This window comes from Melopsittacus undulatus, chromosome 21, assembly GCF_012275295.1.
Source record: "Melopsittacus undulatus isolate bMelUnd1 chromosome 21, bMelUnd1.mat.Z, whole genome shotgun sequence".
Classification (NCBI taxonomy): domain Eukaryota; kingdom Metazoa; phylum Chordata; class Aves; order Psittaciformes; family Psittaculidae; genus Melopsittacus; species Melopsittacus undulatus.
The window spans coordinates 882,279-899,109 of NC_047547.1; the positions used below are offsets into that span (position 1 = coordinate 882,279).

Here is a 16,831-nt window from a genome sequence, read left to right on the forward strand (position 1 = left end):
GACACATGGACGGACCCAGGCACTGCAGTACCTGTGGGTCATGGCCAGGGGCAAGTGACCCCCATGGGCACCCCATGGACACCCCATGGACCCACGGATGGACCCACAGACACATGGACATGCAAACCTATGGACAGACCCCATGGACCCACGGACACCATGCCCCAGTACCTGCATGTCAGAGTGGGGGGCAAGCGACACCCCCAATGCTGACCTATGGATGGACATAGACCCACGGACAGAGCCACGCATGGACCCATGGACAGAGCCCTGGCACCCCTGGGCCCCCAGCCCCATGGACAGACGCCCTGGTGCCCAATATGGGGCCCTGGCCCCACTGATGCTGCCCATGGAGCCTGGACAGAGCCAGGGCTCTGGGAATAAAGATGGGGGGGGGGAACTCCTGCCTCGTGTCTTTGGGGGTGCTGGGGGCTGTGGTTGGGACAGGGATGGGGCACAATGAGAGGGACACCTATGGATGCTGTGGGACAGCAGAAGGCTCCTGTGAGCTGGACCCAATGCTGCTGCCATTGGGGACCATGGGGAGCTTCCCTCTTCCAGAGGGGAGCAGCTCCCATAGGAGCCAGGCTGGGAGCAGTGGGGCTGGAGCAGGGATGCTGGGGAGGGACCTGCACCAGGGATCGGAGCCATGGGATGAGGGGTGATGGGTTCAGGCTGGAGCAGACTCCGGAGCATGGGGACCAATTAGGGTCTCAACCCAACCCCTTGGATGCTCCCAATCCCAAAGGGCAGCCGGGATGGGAAGCAGCAGCACAGGAGGTGTGGAGCGGAGCAGGGAATGGGATCATCCATCCCGAGTTTATGGTCGGAAATAGGGAAAAGGAGAGGAATGGAGGAATTGGTACAAAATAGAGAGGGAGCCGCACCAGCACCCGCCTGTATCCCGGCTCCCATTGGATCCGATGGGCTCCTCCTCATGGAGCACACTCAAAGCATCCCCATGGCTTCAATGGGGACCCTCCAGTGGGGGAAGCAGCTTCTCCCCATGTCGGTTGGCACATCCCTGAGCGCATCCTCCTCCCATCCAAATCCAGGCTCCTGAATGGGAAAACAGGGATATGGGGGGGGGGGGGAACAGGGAGAGCATCACCAATGGGGACCCATGGCTGTGGGTGCTATGGGGAATGGGCCAGGAGCACAGCACCATCCGCACCCATCCTTACCTGGTCCCATCCGGTGCTCAGAGCGTGTCCGGCTCCATGCTGAGCGCTTTCCATACAGCCGTCTTGGGCATCTCATCCGAGATGTTGATCTCAGAAGGGTCAGCCCTAGGAGAGCTGCTTGGGGGTCAGCCCCATAGGAGCCGTTTGGGGGCTCAGCCCCATAGGAGCCGTTTGGGGGTCAGCCCCATAGGAGCCGTTTGGGGGCTCAGCCCCACAGGAGCCATTTGGGGGCTCAGCCCCATAGGAGCCGTTTGGGGGTCAGCCCCATAGGAGCCGTTTGGGGTTCAGCCCCACAGGAGCCATCTGGGGGTCAGCCCCATAGGAGCTGTTTGAGGGCTCAGCCCCACAGGAGCCGTTTGGGGGTCAGCCCCACAGGAGCCGTTTGGGGTTCAGCCCCATAGGAGCCGTTTGGGGGCTCAGCCCCATAGGAGCCATTTGGGGCTCAGCCCCACAGAGCCAAGCACAAGCCCCTCCAGGTACCACAAGTCCATTACTGATGCAAGGTTTGGGGTCAGAGCTGAGCCCCCCATCACCTGCATCGCTGCCCATTCCCATTCCCCCACCCAGCCCCATCCTAGGGGATGCTCAAGGGAGATACAAGGAGAGGACGGATCCAGAGCCCTTCCCATTAACACTGAGGATGCTTATGGGGTTTACCTGTCACCGTTTGCCTTTGGGGCACCCGACTGGCTGCTCTTGCCCAGCAGCCGCAGCTGAACCGAACTCGCAGCCGCAGCTTCCATCATCTTACGGGATTCCTGCAGGGAAAGGGATGAATCCAGGGCTCTGATCCACCCGATCCCATTCACCCCATTGGGAGCCTGCCCAGCAGCAGGGGAAGGAGCTCCCGCACCAAGTAAATGGGGTGATGCTAAAAGCACCATCGGGAGCAAACCTTCCCGTGGCCATAGGGACCATTGGGATCAGGAGAATCCCACTGTCAGGAATAACCCCCTATCCAAGTGCTGCAGAGCGGGTTAGGATGTGGGATCCGGCTATAGGGATCCATTGGGGATCAGCAGTTACAGCCCAGCCGTTACCTCCTGTTCTTTGGCTTCGTTTTTGGCATCATCCAACCTCTTCTTCCTGCTCTCCGGCACGAGGTCATCCAGGAAGCTGAGCTCCCGCTTGGAGAAGCACAATTCCATCACCTTCCGGACGAACACGAGCGCCAGGACCTGTAGGGACACAGGGGGAGGATGTGGTGATGCCGGCGGTGATGCTGGTGGTGATGCCGGTGGTGATGCCGGTGGTGATGCCGGTGGTGATGCTGGTAGTGATGCCGGTGGTGATGCCGGCAGTGATGCTGTTGGTGATGCCGGCGGTGATGCTGGTGGTGATGCTGGTGGTGATGCTGGTGGTGATGCTGGTGGTGATGCTGGTGGTGATGCCGGCGGTGATGCTGGTAGTGATGCTGGTGGTGATGCCGGTGGTGATGCTGGTGGTGATGCCGGTGGTGATGCTGGTGGTGATGCCGGCGGTGATGCCAGCGGTGATGCCGGTGGTGATGCCGGTGGGGATGCCGGTGGGGATGCCGGTGGGGATGCTGGTAGTGATGCTGGTGGTGATGCCGGCGGTGATGCTGGTGGTGATGCCGGTGGTGATGCCGGCAGTGATGCCGGTGGGGATGCCAGCGGTGATGCCGGCGGTGATGCTGGTGGTGATGCTGGTGGTGATGCCGGCAGTGATGCCGGTGGTGATGCTGGTGGTGATGCTGGTGGTGATGCTGGCGGTGATGCTGGCGGTGATGCTGGCGGTGATGCCGGTGGGGATGCCGGCGGTGATGCCGGTGGTGATGCTGGTGGTGATGCCGGTGGTGATGCCCCAAGCCCTGCAAGCAGCACCAGCTCTCACCATCATTGGGAAGACGATGGCAGCAGGGGATGCCTTGATGGCCCAGAGCAGCACCAGGCAGAGGAGCTGGATCAAGGTGAAGGAATGCACCTTCCGCAAGGGAACGTGCCGCAGGTAGATGAGATCCGGCTGGTGCTTTGCCGGCATCCAGAACAGCTTCAGGCGGTCGAAGAACTGCAAGGGATGAGGGAGAAGGGATCACTGGGATCCTGCCTGCAGGGGAATCCTGGATCCCCTCCGGGATCAGCTCCCGTTACCCATCCTTGTCCCAGTGAGGATTCCCAGGTCACAAAGGGAATGCTGGTCCCTTTGCATTGACAATGGGCAGTGCCCATCACTGTGAGAGACAGTGAGGGGATGGATGGGGCTGGAGAAGGGAATGGGGCTGGAGCAGGGAATGGGGCACAAGGGATGGGGAAAGGCTGAGGGATCTATGGGGTTCAATGGGGAAGAGAAGGCTCAGGGGGGACCTGATGGCTCCTCCAAGTGCCTGCAGGAGGATGGAGCCAGGAGGTCTCTGCTCCCAAGGAACAAGGGATGGGACAAGAGGAACCAGCCTCAAGCTGCCCCAGGGCAGGTTTAGATGGAGCTCAGGACCAATTCCTGCCCCATGGGGTGCTCAGCATTGGAACAGGCTGCCCAGGGCAGGGCTGGCATCAGCATCCCTGCAGTGCTCACACACATGGGTTAGGGGAGGCCTTGGCAGGGCTGGGAATGGTTGGAACTGGATCTTGGAGCAATTCCCTACCTGGATCCCTCGGAGCGAGGACACCCCCATGTAGAGGAAGACACCATAAAGCACAGGCATTGGGATGAACTGCAAGGGACAATGGATTGGGTTAAAGCACATGGGCAGTGTGGTCGCTGTCCCAAAACCACCTCCAGCCTCCCAGTTTCCACTGGGTTTAACCATTGGAGATCTGGAGCATGTGAGGAGCTGATGCTCTGCTCTAGGGCTCAGGATGCATCCCAATAATCCCAGTTTCCAGAAGGGTTGGGGGAAAATGGGAGATTCCACCTCATTCCCTGCATTCTTATGGCAAAAAGCTCCCATTTGAGCCTAAAGATCTTGTTGGAACTGGGAATCTTAAGGCCCTTTCCCTTCTATGATCCCATGATGTTATAGGAAGCCCATGGGGTTGATGTTGGAGTGTTCAGCTCTGGGATCAGCAGTGCTGAGGTGTTTGGGGTGCAAACTGCATCCAATCGAGTGCAGATTCACTGCTCTGGGTACACCCCTAAGCATGGGTGAGCTTCCATGTTCAAGCACTGCCCATCATGGATCAAACCCCAAGCTTTGGGATCACAGCATCTTCCTCCTGCATCCCACAGCTCCTCCTTGAGGACTGTGCTTGAACCCCCCCAAGAAGCCCATGGTGGGATGCTCTGTGTTGGCCTCTTACCTTCAATGCAGAGGTGAGGAAGACGGAGCAGCCCATGAGCACGAAGATCATCAGCCCCGTGACCCTCTGCTCCCGGATGCCCAGGAACTTGGGCTGCTCTCCCGGTGCTGAGCAGTCGGATTCCACCTTGAGGCTGTTCACGTGGGTGATGGACAGGACGGTGGCAGCCACAAACCAGGGCAGCCCCATCACGGAGCACACCCCCAGCATCACGGCCACCATGAAGAGGTCCAGGTGGTACCCGCAGCCTTTCTGCAGGGAGACAGCACAGAGCATCCCGGAGCAAGGATGGGTCATAGAGCTGGGATCAAACCCTGCTCGAGCTCAAGTCAGCCTCTTAATGCAAACCCGGAGCTGGGAACAAGGATGTCTCTGGTCTCTACGTCCAAAAATACCCCAAAATGGACCCTTTTTCACCCATGGAGGAATTCCCACCGCTTGCAATGGCTCTGATCCCAAAGCTCCCTCATCCTCCTGCATCACCAACCCTCCTGCCCCATAGGCAGCCGTTCCCCACAGAGCTCCCTTTGGCAGAGGGTTGGGAATGGGATCAGAGCATCCCCTGACCTTCAGCCTGTGCTCCTTCCTGTTGACAATGACAGCAGTGATCTGCTGGTCCATGAAGATCAGGATGGTGCAGAGCAGAGCTGGGATGAGCGCAGCCAGCACCGTCCACCACGGGTTGGGTCCTATGGGGCTGATGAGCCACCCGCGGTCATCTCTGGTGGGCTGCAATAGAGCACAGGCCTCAGCATCCTGCCCAGCCCAGCACCATCACTGGCTCTGATGTTACCCCCAACCCCATCCAAAGCACTGCCCACCCCAGCTCCATGTCAGCCCCTCCATAGGGCTCAGCACCAGCACTGCCAGCACCTACAGACCCTTCTGTTGGAGGCATCCCCTTTAGGGCTCTGCTCTTGTCTCCAGAAGGGAACAGAGCCCTTGGAGCTGGTTACACACCAGCATCTCCATCAGCATCACCTTGTGGGGGCACCCCCAGGGGCTGGAACCTGCTCACCCCCCTCCAGTACCTTGAACACGTGGGGGACATGGAGCTTCGGTGATGGGATCCCAACCATGAAGTCAATGAGCACCATGATGAAGATGGCGAGGAAGACAGCGAAGTCACTTACAGTGGAGCGGACCTGGGGTGAGGAACCAGAGCTGGGGGGGGGCCTGGCAACCATTAACAAAGCCCCCCCCCATCTGCACCGGTCAGGTTCTGGTGCTGGGGTTGTCCCTTTGAGATCTGGTGCCCCCAATAACAGAGGTTGAAGGAGGTGGGGAAGGGTTGAGTCAATGCAAGGCTTGGAAGCACCATTAGGAGCTTGTGGGGTTGATGTCTGCCCCTGTGCCACACTCACAGCTAATGGGGTAAGGACTGAGGCATCGTTTGGACCTCAAAAGGGGGAAACAGCATCATTTCCTATGGCAGCTCCACACTGGAACCAACATTGAGCACAGAGGGTGGAAAAGAGGGAAGGATTCCCTGATTTCCCATAGGAAAACCCCAACCATCAGCACAAGGCACAAGGAACCAGCCCAGGGCAGGCGAGGAGGAAACGCTGCCCATAGAGAGGAGTGAGGAGCATCCACACTGATGGAGACCGTGGTCAAGGCAACCAAGGGGGGGCTGCTGCTGGTCCCCATCTTCCACCTACTCTGGTTGGGAAGTAACGGCTGGTTTTAAACGTCTTCAGCAGGCTGGACAGGACAAAGGTGGAGAAGAAGAGGATGAAGCACCAGAAGAGGACGTTGGGAGCGTAGGGACCATTGTGGCCACATGCAGGTCCTCGAAACTCTCCGTGCACAGAGCGACATTCCTGGGAACATAGAGCATCGGGATACAGAGGATGGGAAAGGGATATGAGGATCCTGGTCCAAGATCCATGACCCTGTGGCATTGAACAGGGGAAGGGGACACCACAACACGAGAGCCTCTGTGGGAATGCAGAGGGGAAGGAAAGCTGGAAACCCTTGGGGATGAGGGAACAAGGCAGACAGGCCAAAACAACCATAGGACCAATGGAGAAGGGGCAAAGCATCCCTTCCCAATGCGGGGCTGGACACAGGGGGATGGAGATGCCCATAGGGATGGAGATACCCATAGGGATGGAGATGCCCATAGGGACGGAGATGCCCATAGGGATGGAGATACCCATAGGGATGGAGATACCCATAGGGATGGAGATGCCCATAGGGATGGAGATGCCCATAGGAGCCTCCTGCCCTGTGCTGGGCTCTGCTGTGGGCACCTAAGAGGTGGCTCAGGCGCTCTGGTTTCTGCATGTGCCTGCAGGGAATGGGAAGGCAAAGCCTGGAGCTCCTAGGACCCAATTGAAGGTATCACCTTCAAGCATGAACTGCAGCACCCAAACCACCCCTGGGACCTTGGTCCTGGCCAGAAGCATCATCCTGCAACCAGGCTGAGGGGGCAGCTTCTCCCTATGGTGCTGGGCTGGACAAGGGGGACTCCCATTCCCTGGACCAAGCGGGATCCATCCACACATCCCATTGAAGCAGAGCAGCTGAAGCTCATTGTCACCCAATGGGCTCTGACTCGGGTACCACAAGGATGCTCCTGGATGCGGCACAAGGCACTTACGGACACCGTGAGGTTCTCCCAGGTGATGCTGGACACATTGATCCTGTTGGTGGCCCAGAAGCTCCGGGTTTCATTGCTGGGATGGGCTGGGGGCTCACACTTACAGCTGGGGGGAGAGAACCCAAGGCAGGGGTAAGGGGAAGGTGATGGAGCTGCAGCCCTGAGCAGGAGGAAGGGACCCACTAGTAGATGGTGAGGAGGTCGAGCTCGCTGTGCATGTGCACCGGGAAGGTCTCTCGCAGGTGATTCAGCTTCTCCAGCGCCTCATAGATGAAGATGATGCAGATGAGGGAGGCGAAGGCTTCCTCGGTGAAGCGGGTGATGTAGCACACCAGGGAGCTGGCGTCCGTGGCCACCAGCACCACGCAGAAGAAGGAGGTCCAGAGCCCGATGCAGGCTCGCAGGGACAGGTACGAGAGTGCATGTTCCCTATGGATCCAAGGAAAACCAAGGATGCAAAGGCCAGAACACAAGGAAAACCAAGGATGCAAAGGCCAGAGCTCAAGGAAAACCAAGGATACAAAGGCCAGAGCCCAAAGGAAAACCAAGGATACAAAGGCCAGAGCCCAAAGGAAAACCAAGGATGCCAAAGGCAGAACAAGGCTCTGAGCTGAGCCTTCCTTTGGGAAGAGCTGGGAGCACTTTAGGAGCACTTTGCCCAATCCCTCAATAGCTGTTATTAACAGTCCTCTTGTGTTAACACCTCGGAGGCCAATGGAGGTGTTACTGCAACACCTCTCCCACGTCACCCTGATGCCCTAGCACAGCAAGTGGTAGGTTTGGTACCCAGGCAGCTGCTACCAGCAAGCTGGGCCTTGGGAAGGAAGCTGGATGGCAAGAAGGGCATCACATCTCCCATTGATCATCACAGCCCAAGGACCAGCACAGGAAACAGCCATTCCCAATGGATGGATCCTGCCTTGTCCTCACAACCATCCAACCTCAGCTCATCCCAGCACCGCCATCCACATAGAACCAGTTTGGGTTGGAAAGGACCTGAAGCTCATCCGGTTCCAACCCAACTGCCATGGGCAGGGACACCTCACACTAAACCACATCCATGGGGTTTCTCCCACACAGCCCCATCCATCCCTCATGGACCGAGGGCTCCTGCACTGCCATGTACCCGAGCAGCAGTGGGCAATGCCCGTGTCCCCCATACCTAACAGCTACCACCAACCCCATTCCCCATCCCTGCCACCTCTGCAGGTCCCAGTTCCCATCCCAGCCCCTTCCTACCTGCAGAACTTGTATAGGATCTTCTCAAAGACCAGGACGGGGCCAGTGCTGCCCAGGATGGTCAGAGGTTGTCCAGCAAACAGGGAATACACGACACCGGTCATGGATGCTCCCAACAGCGACTCCATAGCACTCTGTGCAGGGGGATGAGGACTCAGTGCATGGGATGCACCCCGGACAAAGCATGGAGCACATTCCCTGCAGGAAGGACTTGCCCATGGCCACCAAGGAGAGGGGTGCTCACTATGTGGCCTCGGGTGGCTTCCCCCAGCAGCCCCCCGAAGGTGATGACAGGGGACATGCAGGCACAGTAGAGGAAGAGGAAGGACGCGAGGCACTGAAGGCTCACTCCATCCCTGAAGTCGCTCCAGAACCATGGGGCTTTCCGCTTCACATCCAGGATCAAGCCTCCGAAGAGCCTGTTCCAAGGGAGAGGAAGGGGATGTGCTTTGGGGGATACATGGAGCTTCCCAGGCTGCAGAGGGGCAGCCATGGGCACAGCATCACTTCCATTGGGAGAAGGAAGCATCTCCCTTCATCCCTGTTGACACCAAGCAGAGACTGAGGCACAGGAATGAGCAGGATCAGCCCTGAGAGCCCATCCGCTCCTATGGCAACGGTGCCTTGCTATGGGAAGCAGCAGGTACCAACCCCATAGAGCATCCCTGGGCAGTGATGCTGTGGCTGCATCCTCTGGTACAGACCTGCCCAGCCCAGGGCCCCAAGCCCTGCACTGATCCCAAAGCCCTGCACTGATCCCAAAGCCCTGCACTGACCCCAAAGCCCTGCACTGACCCCAAAGCCCTGCACTGACCCCAAAGCCCTGCACTGATCCCAAAGCCCTGCACTGACCCCAAAGCCCTGCACTGACCCCAAAGCCCTGCACTGATCCCAAAGCCCTGCACTGATCCCAAAGCCCTGCACTGACCCCAAAGCCCTGCACTGACCCCAAAGCCCTGCACTGATCCCAAAGCCCTGCACTGACCCCAAAGCCCTGCACTGATCCCAGAGCCCTGCACTGATCCCAAAGCCCTGCACTGACCCCAAAGCCCTGCACTGATCCCAAAGCCCTGCACTGACCCCAAACCCCTGCACTGACCCCAAAGCCCTGCACTGACCCCAAAGCCCTGCACTGATCCATGCTCAGGATGGACATGGAAGCATCAATCCCATCCCTCTCACCTTCCCGTCCGCTCCAGCTCAGGACCACTGTGCTTCTCCGGTTTGCTGTGGGATGCACTATCCTCCAGCGCTCCAGGCATCTTCCTCTTCTCCTATGGAGCCGGATGGGGATGGGTCCCCGTGAGCAGCTTGTATTGGTGTTAATGGGGTCCCTGCACCCCCTTTCCCTTGGGCAGCACCCACCTGCGAGGGGACACTTTTGGGGGGCTCAATGCGGATCGATGGGTCCCACTCTCCCGGTGGCAGCACCGTGACCTGGTCCAGGAACTCATCGATACCGGCCACGAGGTCAGCGCGGTCCTTGGCCTTGTAGGCAACGTCATGGAAAACCTGTGCCGGGAGAGAGGAAAACCCCATTCCCTGGACCAGGATCCTGCTGGGAATGCCAGGAAGTGTTCCCATTGGGAATAACATGCCCATCTCTCATGTTATCTCCTCCACAAGGCCCCGACCCCACAGCCTCTTTGGCTGCAAGAGGAGGCAGCAATGGGGAGAGGGTGCTGGGGACCCTGGGGTGAGGAGCAGGATGACCCCATGTGGGATTTCCGCCTCCAGTGATGGGAATCCATGGGTTTGCTTTGGGATGTGAGCAAAGGGGGATGCTGATGGCAAATCCTCCTCCTCATTGATATAGGGACAGGGGGAGGAGACAGGACACAGGGATGGTCAGGGTGGGATGCTCACCTCATCCGTCATGATGGTGGCCATGGACCTGCCGATCTCATGGTACCGATGGGCTTTTCCTCCCGGTCCAAGCAGGACAAACAGGAACCTGGGCAGGGAAAACCAAGTGGGGATCAGGATGGGTCCTTGCTCCAGGAGGACCCAGATTCCACAGGCTGGGAATACCTCAAACCCCAGCACAATGGGAAGTTTAGGGCCAACTTCCATTGGGAAATTGGGTTTAAAGGAGCAGGAAAAGGAGGAAGCAAAGGTGAGGAGATGGGTATGGGACAGACGTGGCCTTCCCTTGGGATGCTGGGGTGACACATGCATCCAATGGCCTTTATTGGGGGGTTATAATGACCCCTTTGTGCTTCCCATTCCAACCTGGTTGGGATGGGGACTTCCGTCATTCCCGAGAGGAGGACAGCGGGTGTGAGACGGATGAAGGCCACAATGGGCTGGGGCAGGAATTCCAGCTCCCCCACCAGCACATTGGAAGCTTCAGCTCCAATGGGAATCTTCTTCAGGAAGTGCAGCTCAGCCTGGGAACACAAAGCACATTCCAGGGACAGCCCCAGGGATACAGGGAGCGCATCCGGATCCATGCCCCTCACCTTGCTCAGGTCCACGGTGCTGGCCTCGGGGGTCACCCCATTCCTGGCCTCTGTGGTGCTGGGGGATGGATGTGGGCTGAGCGCTTGGGCTGCGGGAGGGAGGAAGAACCCAAAGGATGGGCACAGACCCCAAATGTGACCCAATCCTGATCCCATAGTGGATCCAATGGGAACACAGACCTGGCTTCTCCAGGGAGCGGACCAGGGGCAGGAGGTTCCGGCGGCGCTCGTGCTGGTGCCGGTGCTTGCGCAGGAGGACCTCACGTACCCGCACCCGGGTGCGCTCCTCCAGCGCCCAGCACCGATCCGGATGGCACAGCACCAGGTCTGGGGAGAGGGAGGGATGAGAGCAGGGATGGGGCTGAGCATGGAGCGGAGCACAGCACCCATGGATAGAGCACAGCACCAGGTCTGGGGAGAGGGAGGGATGAGAGCAGGGATGGGGCTGAGCATGGACCTATAGAACTGAGCACAGCACCCATGGATAGAGCACAGCACACATGGATAGAGCACAGCACCCATGGATAGAGCACAGCACCCATGGAGCTGAGCACAGCACCAGGTCTTGGGGAGAGGGAGGAGGGATGAGAGCAGGGATGGGGCTGAGCACAGCACCCATGGATAGAGCACAGCACCCATGGAGCTGAGCACAGCACCCATGGATAGAGCACAGCACCCATGGAGCTGAGCCCATCCTGGCTCAGCAAGGAGCTGCAGCAGGATTCAGCCTCTGCCAGAGGAACTGATTGATGATAACTGATAACAACTGATAACAACTGATAACTGATATTGATAACTACTGATAACTGATAACTGATAAAGCAATAAACTGGTAACTGACAAATGATAACTGGTAACTGATAGTTGATAACTGATAACTGGTATCTGATAAACTGATAACTGGTAAATTGCTAAAGTGATAAACTGATAACAGATAAACTGATAACTACTAAACTGATAACTGGTAAGTGATAAACTGATACCTGATAAATTGATAACTGATATCTGATAAACTGATAAGTGATAAACTGATAGCTGATATCTGATAAGCTGGTAACTGCTGAGCTGCTAAACGGGCAGAGAACAAACAGAGCTGGTGTGTGACGAGCTCTGCCTTCAGACCCCTCCTACTGAGGTCAAGGCAATGGAAATGAATCGGCCCATAGTAAAGAGCTTCCTTCCTGCGGCTCAGCTCCGGCACAGCCTCCCATTGCCTAACACTAGCGCTGGGACACGCTCCTGTCTGCAGGGGGATCCCTCCTACCCCACAGATCCCTTTCCATGGGCCCCTATGGAAGGAAGAGCCACGGACCGGACCCGAGCTGCCCTGGGGTACCTGCGATCTCCTCCATGCTGCCGGCGCTGACATCCAGCAGCAGCATCCCATTGAGGAGGCAGCTCCGCAGCTCGAAGAGGCTGTGCAGGGACAGGGTGGCCACGTAGGGTTTGCTCCAACGCTCGCCGCCGTCCTCCACGTCCTCCTCGAACTTCAACCACCTGCGGAGACCGGTACCGTCAGCCCCATGGCACCGTCAGCCCCATGGCACCGACAGCCCCATGGCACTGTCAGCCCCACGGCACCGTCAGCCCCATGGCATCGTCAGCCCCACGGCACCGTCAGCCCTATGGCACCGACAGCCCCACGGCACCGTCAGCCCCATGGCACTGTCAGCCCCACGGCACCGTCAGCCCCACGGCACCGTCAGCCCCACGGCACCGACAGCCCCATGGTACCGTCAGCCCCACGGCACCGTCAGCCCCACGGCACCGTCAGCCCCACGGATGGAGCAGCCCCACGGCACCGTCAGCCCCACGGCACCGACAGCCCCATGGCACCGTCAGCCCTATGGCACCGTCAGCCCCATGGCACCGTCAGCCCCACGGCACCGTCAGCCCCACGGATGGAGCAGCCCCACGGCACCGTCAGCCCCACGGCACCGACAGCCCCATGGCACCGTCAGCCCCACGGCACCGTCAGCCCCATGGTACCGTCAGCCCCATGGCACCGTCAGCCCCACGGCACCGTCAGCCCCATGGCACTGTCAGTCCCACAGCACCATCAGCCCCACGGCACCGTCAGCCCCACGGCACTGTCAGCTCCACGGCACCGTCAGCCCCACGGCACCGTCAGCCCCACAGCACCGTCAGCCCTACGGCATCGTCAGCCCCATGGCACCGTCAGCCCCACGGCACCGTCAGCCCCACAGATGGAGCAGCCCCACGGCACCTTCAGCCCCACGGCACCATCAGCCCCACGGCACTGTCAGCCCCACAGATGGAGCTGGGGGTACCGGGGGGGAGGCTCATCCCGACCTTACCTCGCCGTCTCCTTCCACTCAGCATCTTCACCCTCCTTGAGGCAGATCTCATCCAGCTCCGTGAACAGGTCATGGGGAACATGCTGCTCGTCCTCCTCGGTGCCCAGGATGAACTGCACCCGCTGGGAGGGGGTGTCTGGGGGCAGGAGCAAAGCCCCATTCGGTGCCTCAATCCGCTCCCATGCAGAGCAGGCATCGGAGCAGCACCAGCTCCATCCATCCGGTGCCTCTGCCCTGGGTCTGTGGGGCTCGCATGGAGCCGTGGGGAAGGGGAAGCATCCACTGCAGCTTCCCATAGGATGTGCTGCTTTCCTCCCCCTTTAAAGCCTGGATCCCATTCAGGGACAGGGTTAGGGTTAGGTTAGGGTTAGGATCCCATTCAGGACAGGCCAATGGGATGAGGTTCAACAACTTCACTCCCCTTCCCATTGCCTTAAACTGGCAAAACAAGTGGGCAAAGCCTGGCAAGAAGGGGTCTTTCCTTTGGGATACAGGAGCCAGGCAGGGCCCCACTGCAGGACTCACAGTGATCTCCCTGCTCCACGGGGGCCGAATCCTTCTCCCGTTCCCGTCTCCGGTCCTTGCGGCTATGGGGCCGGTGGTGCCGGTGGCTCTGGCGCACCAGTGGCATCCGCACCCCCACGTATAGGGTCCGGTGGCCTGCGGGAGAGCAGTGTTGGCATCACTTGGGTGCCATGGGCAGAGCATGGAGACATGGGGAATGGGGACTTCCCATCCCTGTGCTTCCCTGTATCCCTGCCGGGCACAGACCCCGCTTGTCTAGGCCCGTTCTGCTTAAGCTTTGCCACCACAGTGACATAGGATGGGTCTGGACCATCTGAGAGCCCTGCTGGTGCTGGGACCCCAAGCACAGCCTGCGATAGGAGGGACCGTGTTTAAAGGCACAAGGCAATAGGAGATCAAATCCCTTCCATCCAATGGCTCCATCCAATGAACCAGGAGCAGCCCCTTAAGGAAAGAACTGAATGCCCCAGCCCTATGGGGGCTTTTCCCCTCTCTTTATCAGCCAGAGCATCCCCAAGTGCTGTGAGAACTGAGCTGCTTCACTATGGGGCTCAATGGGGTCTGGCTGCAGCAAGCAGAGGATGCAGCAGGGATGCTGTGCACTGAGCTGCTTCACTATGGGGCTCAATGGGGTCTGGCTGCAGCAAGGGATGCTGTGCACTGGGATGCTGGTCCCCAACCAGGACCCTGCTCACCTTCCAGCTCCTCCTTCTCATAGTGGATGTTGACGACGTTGCTGGTCCTCCCCTGGTCGATCACTGCCTCCTCGTCCTGCCTCTGCTCAGCAACAGAAGGTAAAGGCATCACCATCCCTGCTCACACACATGGGTTAGGGGAGGCCTTGGCAGGGCTGGGAATGGTTGGAACTGGATCTTGGAGCTGGTTTCCTGGTTGATTCCATGGCTCTGTCCCCCCCAGAGCCATCACTGAACAAGCCTGGGTCAGGTTCATCATTGAGAGCATCAACAGCAGGGCACAAGGATGGACCATTATAGAGCCACAACCTCCATCCCATTGGTGCTGCAGTGAACCCCAGCAGGCAGAGCCAGTCCTTGCATGGCACAGAAGGGCCCATGGAAGCGACTGTTCCCCTCTCCTCACCATTCCAGCCCCACTTCACTCCCCCAGCTGCACTATCCCACTATTCCCATCCCACAGCCCCTTGGCTCCAGTGCTCAGCACAAGGGTTACCTGTGAAAGGTGACCCAGGGTGTTAAATAGCACAGGGAGGGAAGGTGACACTGAGGCCTCAGCAGCTCAAATCCCATCCTGGTCCAGGCTCTGCTTCTCTATCATTAACACTAAAGCTCCAGGAGCATCTGTGGGTATCCCATAGCCCTTCCCAGAACCATCCCCACTGGCAGGGAGCTGTGACCGAAGGAAATGCTCCAATCCCACATTCACTCCAATGGGCTCAGAGGGGTTAATGCCCTGAGGAAGTTGCTGGAGGATCCAAGGATCTCACAGAGCTGCTGGGTTGGGATGGGATGGAGGGGGTTGGGATGGGATGGAGCGGGTTGGGATGGGATGGAGCAGGTTGGGATGGGATGGAGCGGGTTGGGATGGGATGGAGGGGGTTGGGATGGGATGGAGCGGGTTGGGATGGGATGGAGGGGGTTGGGATGGGATGGAGCAGGTTGGGATGGGATGGAGCGGGTTGGGATGGGATGGAGCAGGTTGGGATGGGATGGAGCGGGTTGGGATGGGATGGAGGGGGTTGGGATGGGATGGAGCAGGAAGCAGGGATGGCCCCAGGGTGTTCTCCCATCCCAGGATGGGTCCTTCCCTCTTCATCCAGGCACCTCCATCCACCCTCCTCTTGCCCTGGGGAAGCTCTGGTGGAAGCAGGGACAAAGCAGAGGGGCTCAGGGTGGGCTTTGGGTGCTCCTGGTGCTGGGGAAGCCAAGAGCATCCCATGACCATGCAAACCTCGGGGCCAGCCCCCGGTCCCATCACACGGGAGCAGTGGGAGGGAGGCTCCATGTCATGAACCGACCCGAAACGGGGCTGAGAGCACCGATCCTGATGCTGTTATGGGATGGGGGTAGCAAGAGCCAAACCAGGAGCAGGAGACCCCTCCCTGCCCCTCTCCATCTCCATCCTGAATGGACAAAGCCACATCCTGGTGGCTCCATCCTCCCTAGACCAGGATTTAAGCTGTGGTGGGGCTGGAGCCGGGTGCTTGCAATGGGAGTGGGGGGCTGTGGGGGGAAGGATGCAGGTCCCAGCTGAGCATCACCAACACTGGTGCTGTGGGGGGAAGGATGCAGGTCCCAGCCGAGCATCACCAACATTGGGGCTGTGGGGGGAAGGATGCAGGTCCCAGCCGAGCATCACCAACACTGGGGCTGTGGGGGGAAGGATGCAGGTCCCAGCCGAGCATCACCAGGACCTGTCAGCGCTTGCAGGGGGAGGTGTGAATTCCTCTCCCTCCTTCCCATGATGAATCAATTCCCACCTCATTCCCCATCAACAGCAGCCAAATCCCATAGGGTCAAACAAGGAGATGCTGAAGGGGGAGGGGGGGCCCAGCTGCACCCAGCACCGGGCACAAAGCACCTGGGGGACACAAAAACATCCCCCCCCCCCCCCCCCCATTGGTGTCGTGGGGCTCTGTGGGGGCAGCGGCTTTGTTCCCCCTCCAAAGGACCCACAGCATCACCAATGCAGGGAATGCTCAATGCTGGGGCCAAGGGGGGGGGCCCCCAACGGGTACCACGTTGCACCTCCTGCACCCCCCCCCCCATTTTACAGCCACCTCCAATCACCCTCATCCCCCCCCTTAGACCCCATCCCCCCTTACAGACGCCTCCCCCCCCCATGGCACTGCCGCAGTGAGCAGGCCCGGAGCAGCCCCCCCCCCGGGCCCCCCCACCTGGTATCTGAGGACCCCGTCGGGCTCGGTGCTGCCTGCGGGCATGGCGGGGCCGGGGGGGGCCGCTGCAGCCCCGGTACCGTTCACACCGGCTCTGCCATAGCCCGGAGCCGGGGACAAGCCCCGCCCACAGCCGGGGGGGGGGAGGCGGGGCCGGGGGGGTCGGGGAGCAGCAACAGGGGAGGGTTCAATGGATCCGGTTCTGCAGCGGATCAATGACACCCCCCCCCCCCCAGCATCACCCTGATCCCCGTGAGCACGTTAGGGACCCCCCCACCCGTCTCCAGCATCACCCCGAGTCCTCCCCCAGCATCACCCTGATCCCCTTTAGCACCATAAAACCTCATCCTGGTTGTGGCTCTTTGG

General features: G+C 59.5%; 1 protein-coding gene across 1 annotated transcript; it reads right to left on the reverse strand.

The window, feature by feature from the left end:
• Positions 1–1,014: 1,014 nt before the first annotated feature.
• SLC4A8 (solute carrier family 4 member 8) lies at positions 1,015–16,510 on the reverse strand. The gene is made up of 25 exons (XM_034071611.1): positions 16,466–16,510; positions 14,286–14,367; positions 13,610–13,725; positions 13,066–13,232; positions 12,084–12,244; positions 10,876–11,074; positions 10,748–10,823; positions 10,518–10,675; positions 10,152–10,239; positions 9,651–9,797; positions 9,468–9,559; positions 8,530–8,704; positions 8,286–8,419; positions 7,230–7,475; positions 7,047–7,152; positions 6,103–6,264; positions 5,473–5,586; positions 5,009–5,170; positions 4,442–4,693; positions 3,787–3,855; positions 3,039–3,212; positions 2,225–2,362; positions 1,842–1,942; positions 1,185–1,301; positions 1,015–1,059 (listed from the first exon to the last, which is right to left on the reverse strand). Exons 1-24 carry the CDS (start codon positions 16,508–16,510, stop codon positions 1,202–1,204), a joined length of 3,264 nt encoding a protein of 1,087 aa, XP_033927502.1. The 3' UTR covers positions 1,015–1,059; positions 1,185–1,201.
• Between the last annotated feature and the right edge of the window lie 321 nt (positions 16,511–16,831).

Bases quoted from the DNA above. Each gene is read 5' to 3' on its own strand.
- SLC4A8 (XM_034071611.1), bottom strand. From the start codon at position 16,510: ATGCCCGCAGGCAGCACCGAGCCCGACGGGGTCCTCAGATACCAG. The intron at 6,265-7,046 runs GTAAGTGCCTTG...CTATGTTCCCAG, and splicing joins GGGAGAACCTCACGGTGTCC to GAATGTCGCTCTGTGCACGG. The intron at 2,363-3,038 runs GTGAGAGCTGGT...GTGTCCCTACAG, and splicing joins CCATCGTCTTCCCAATGATG to GTCCTGGCGCTCGTGTTCGT.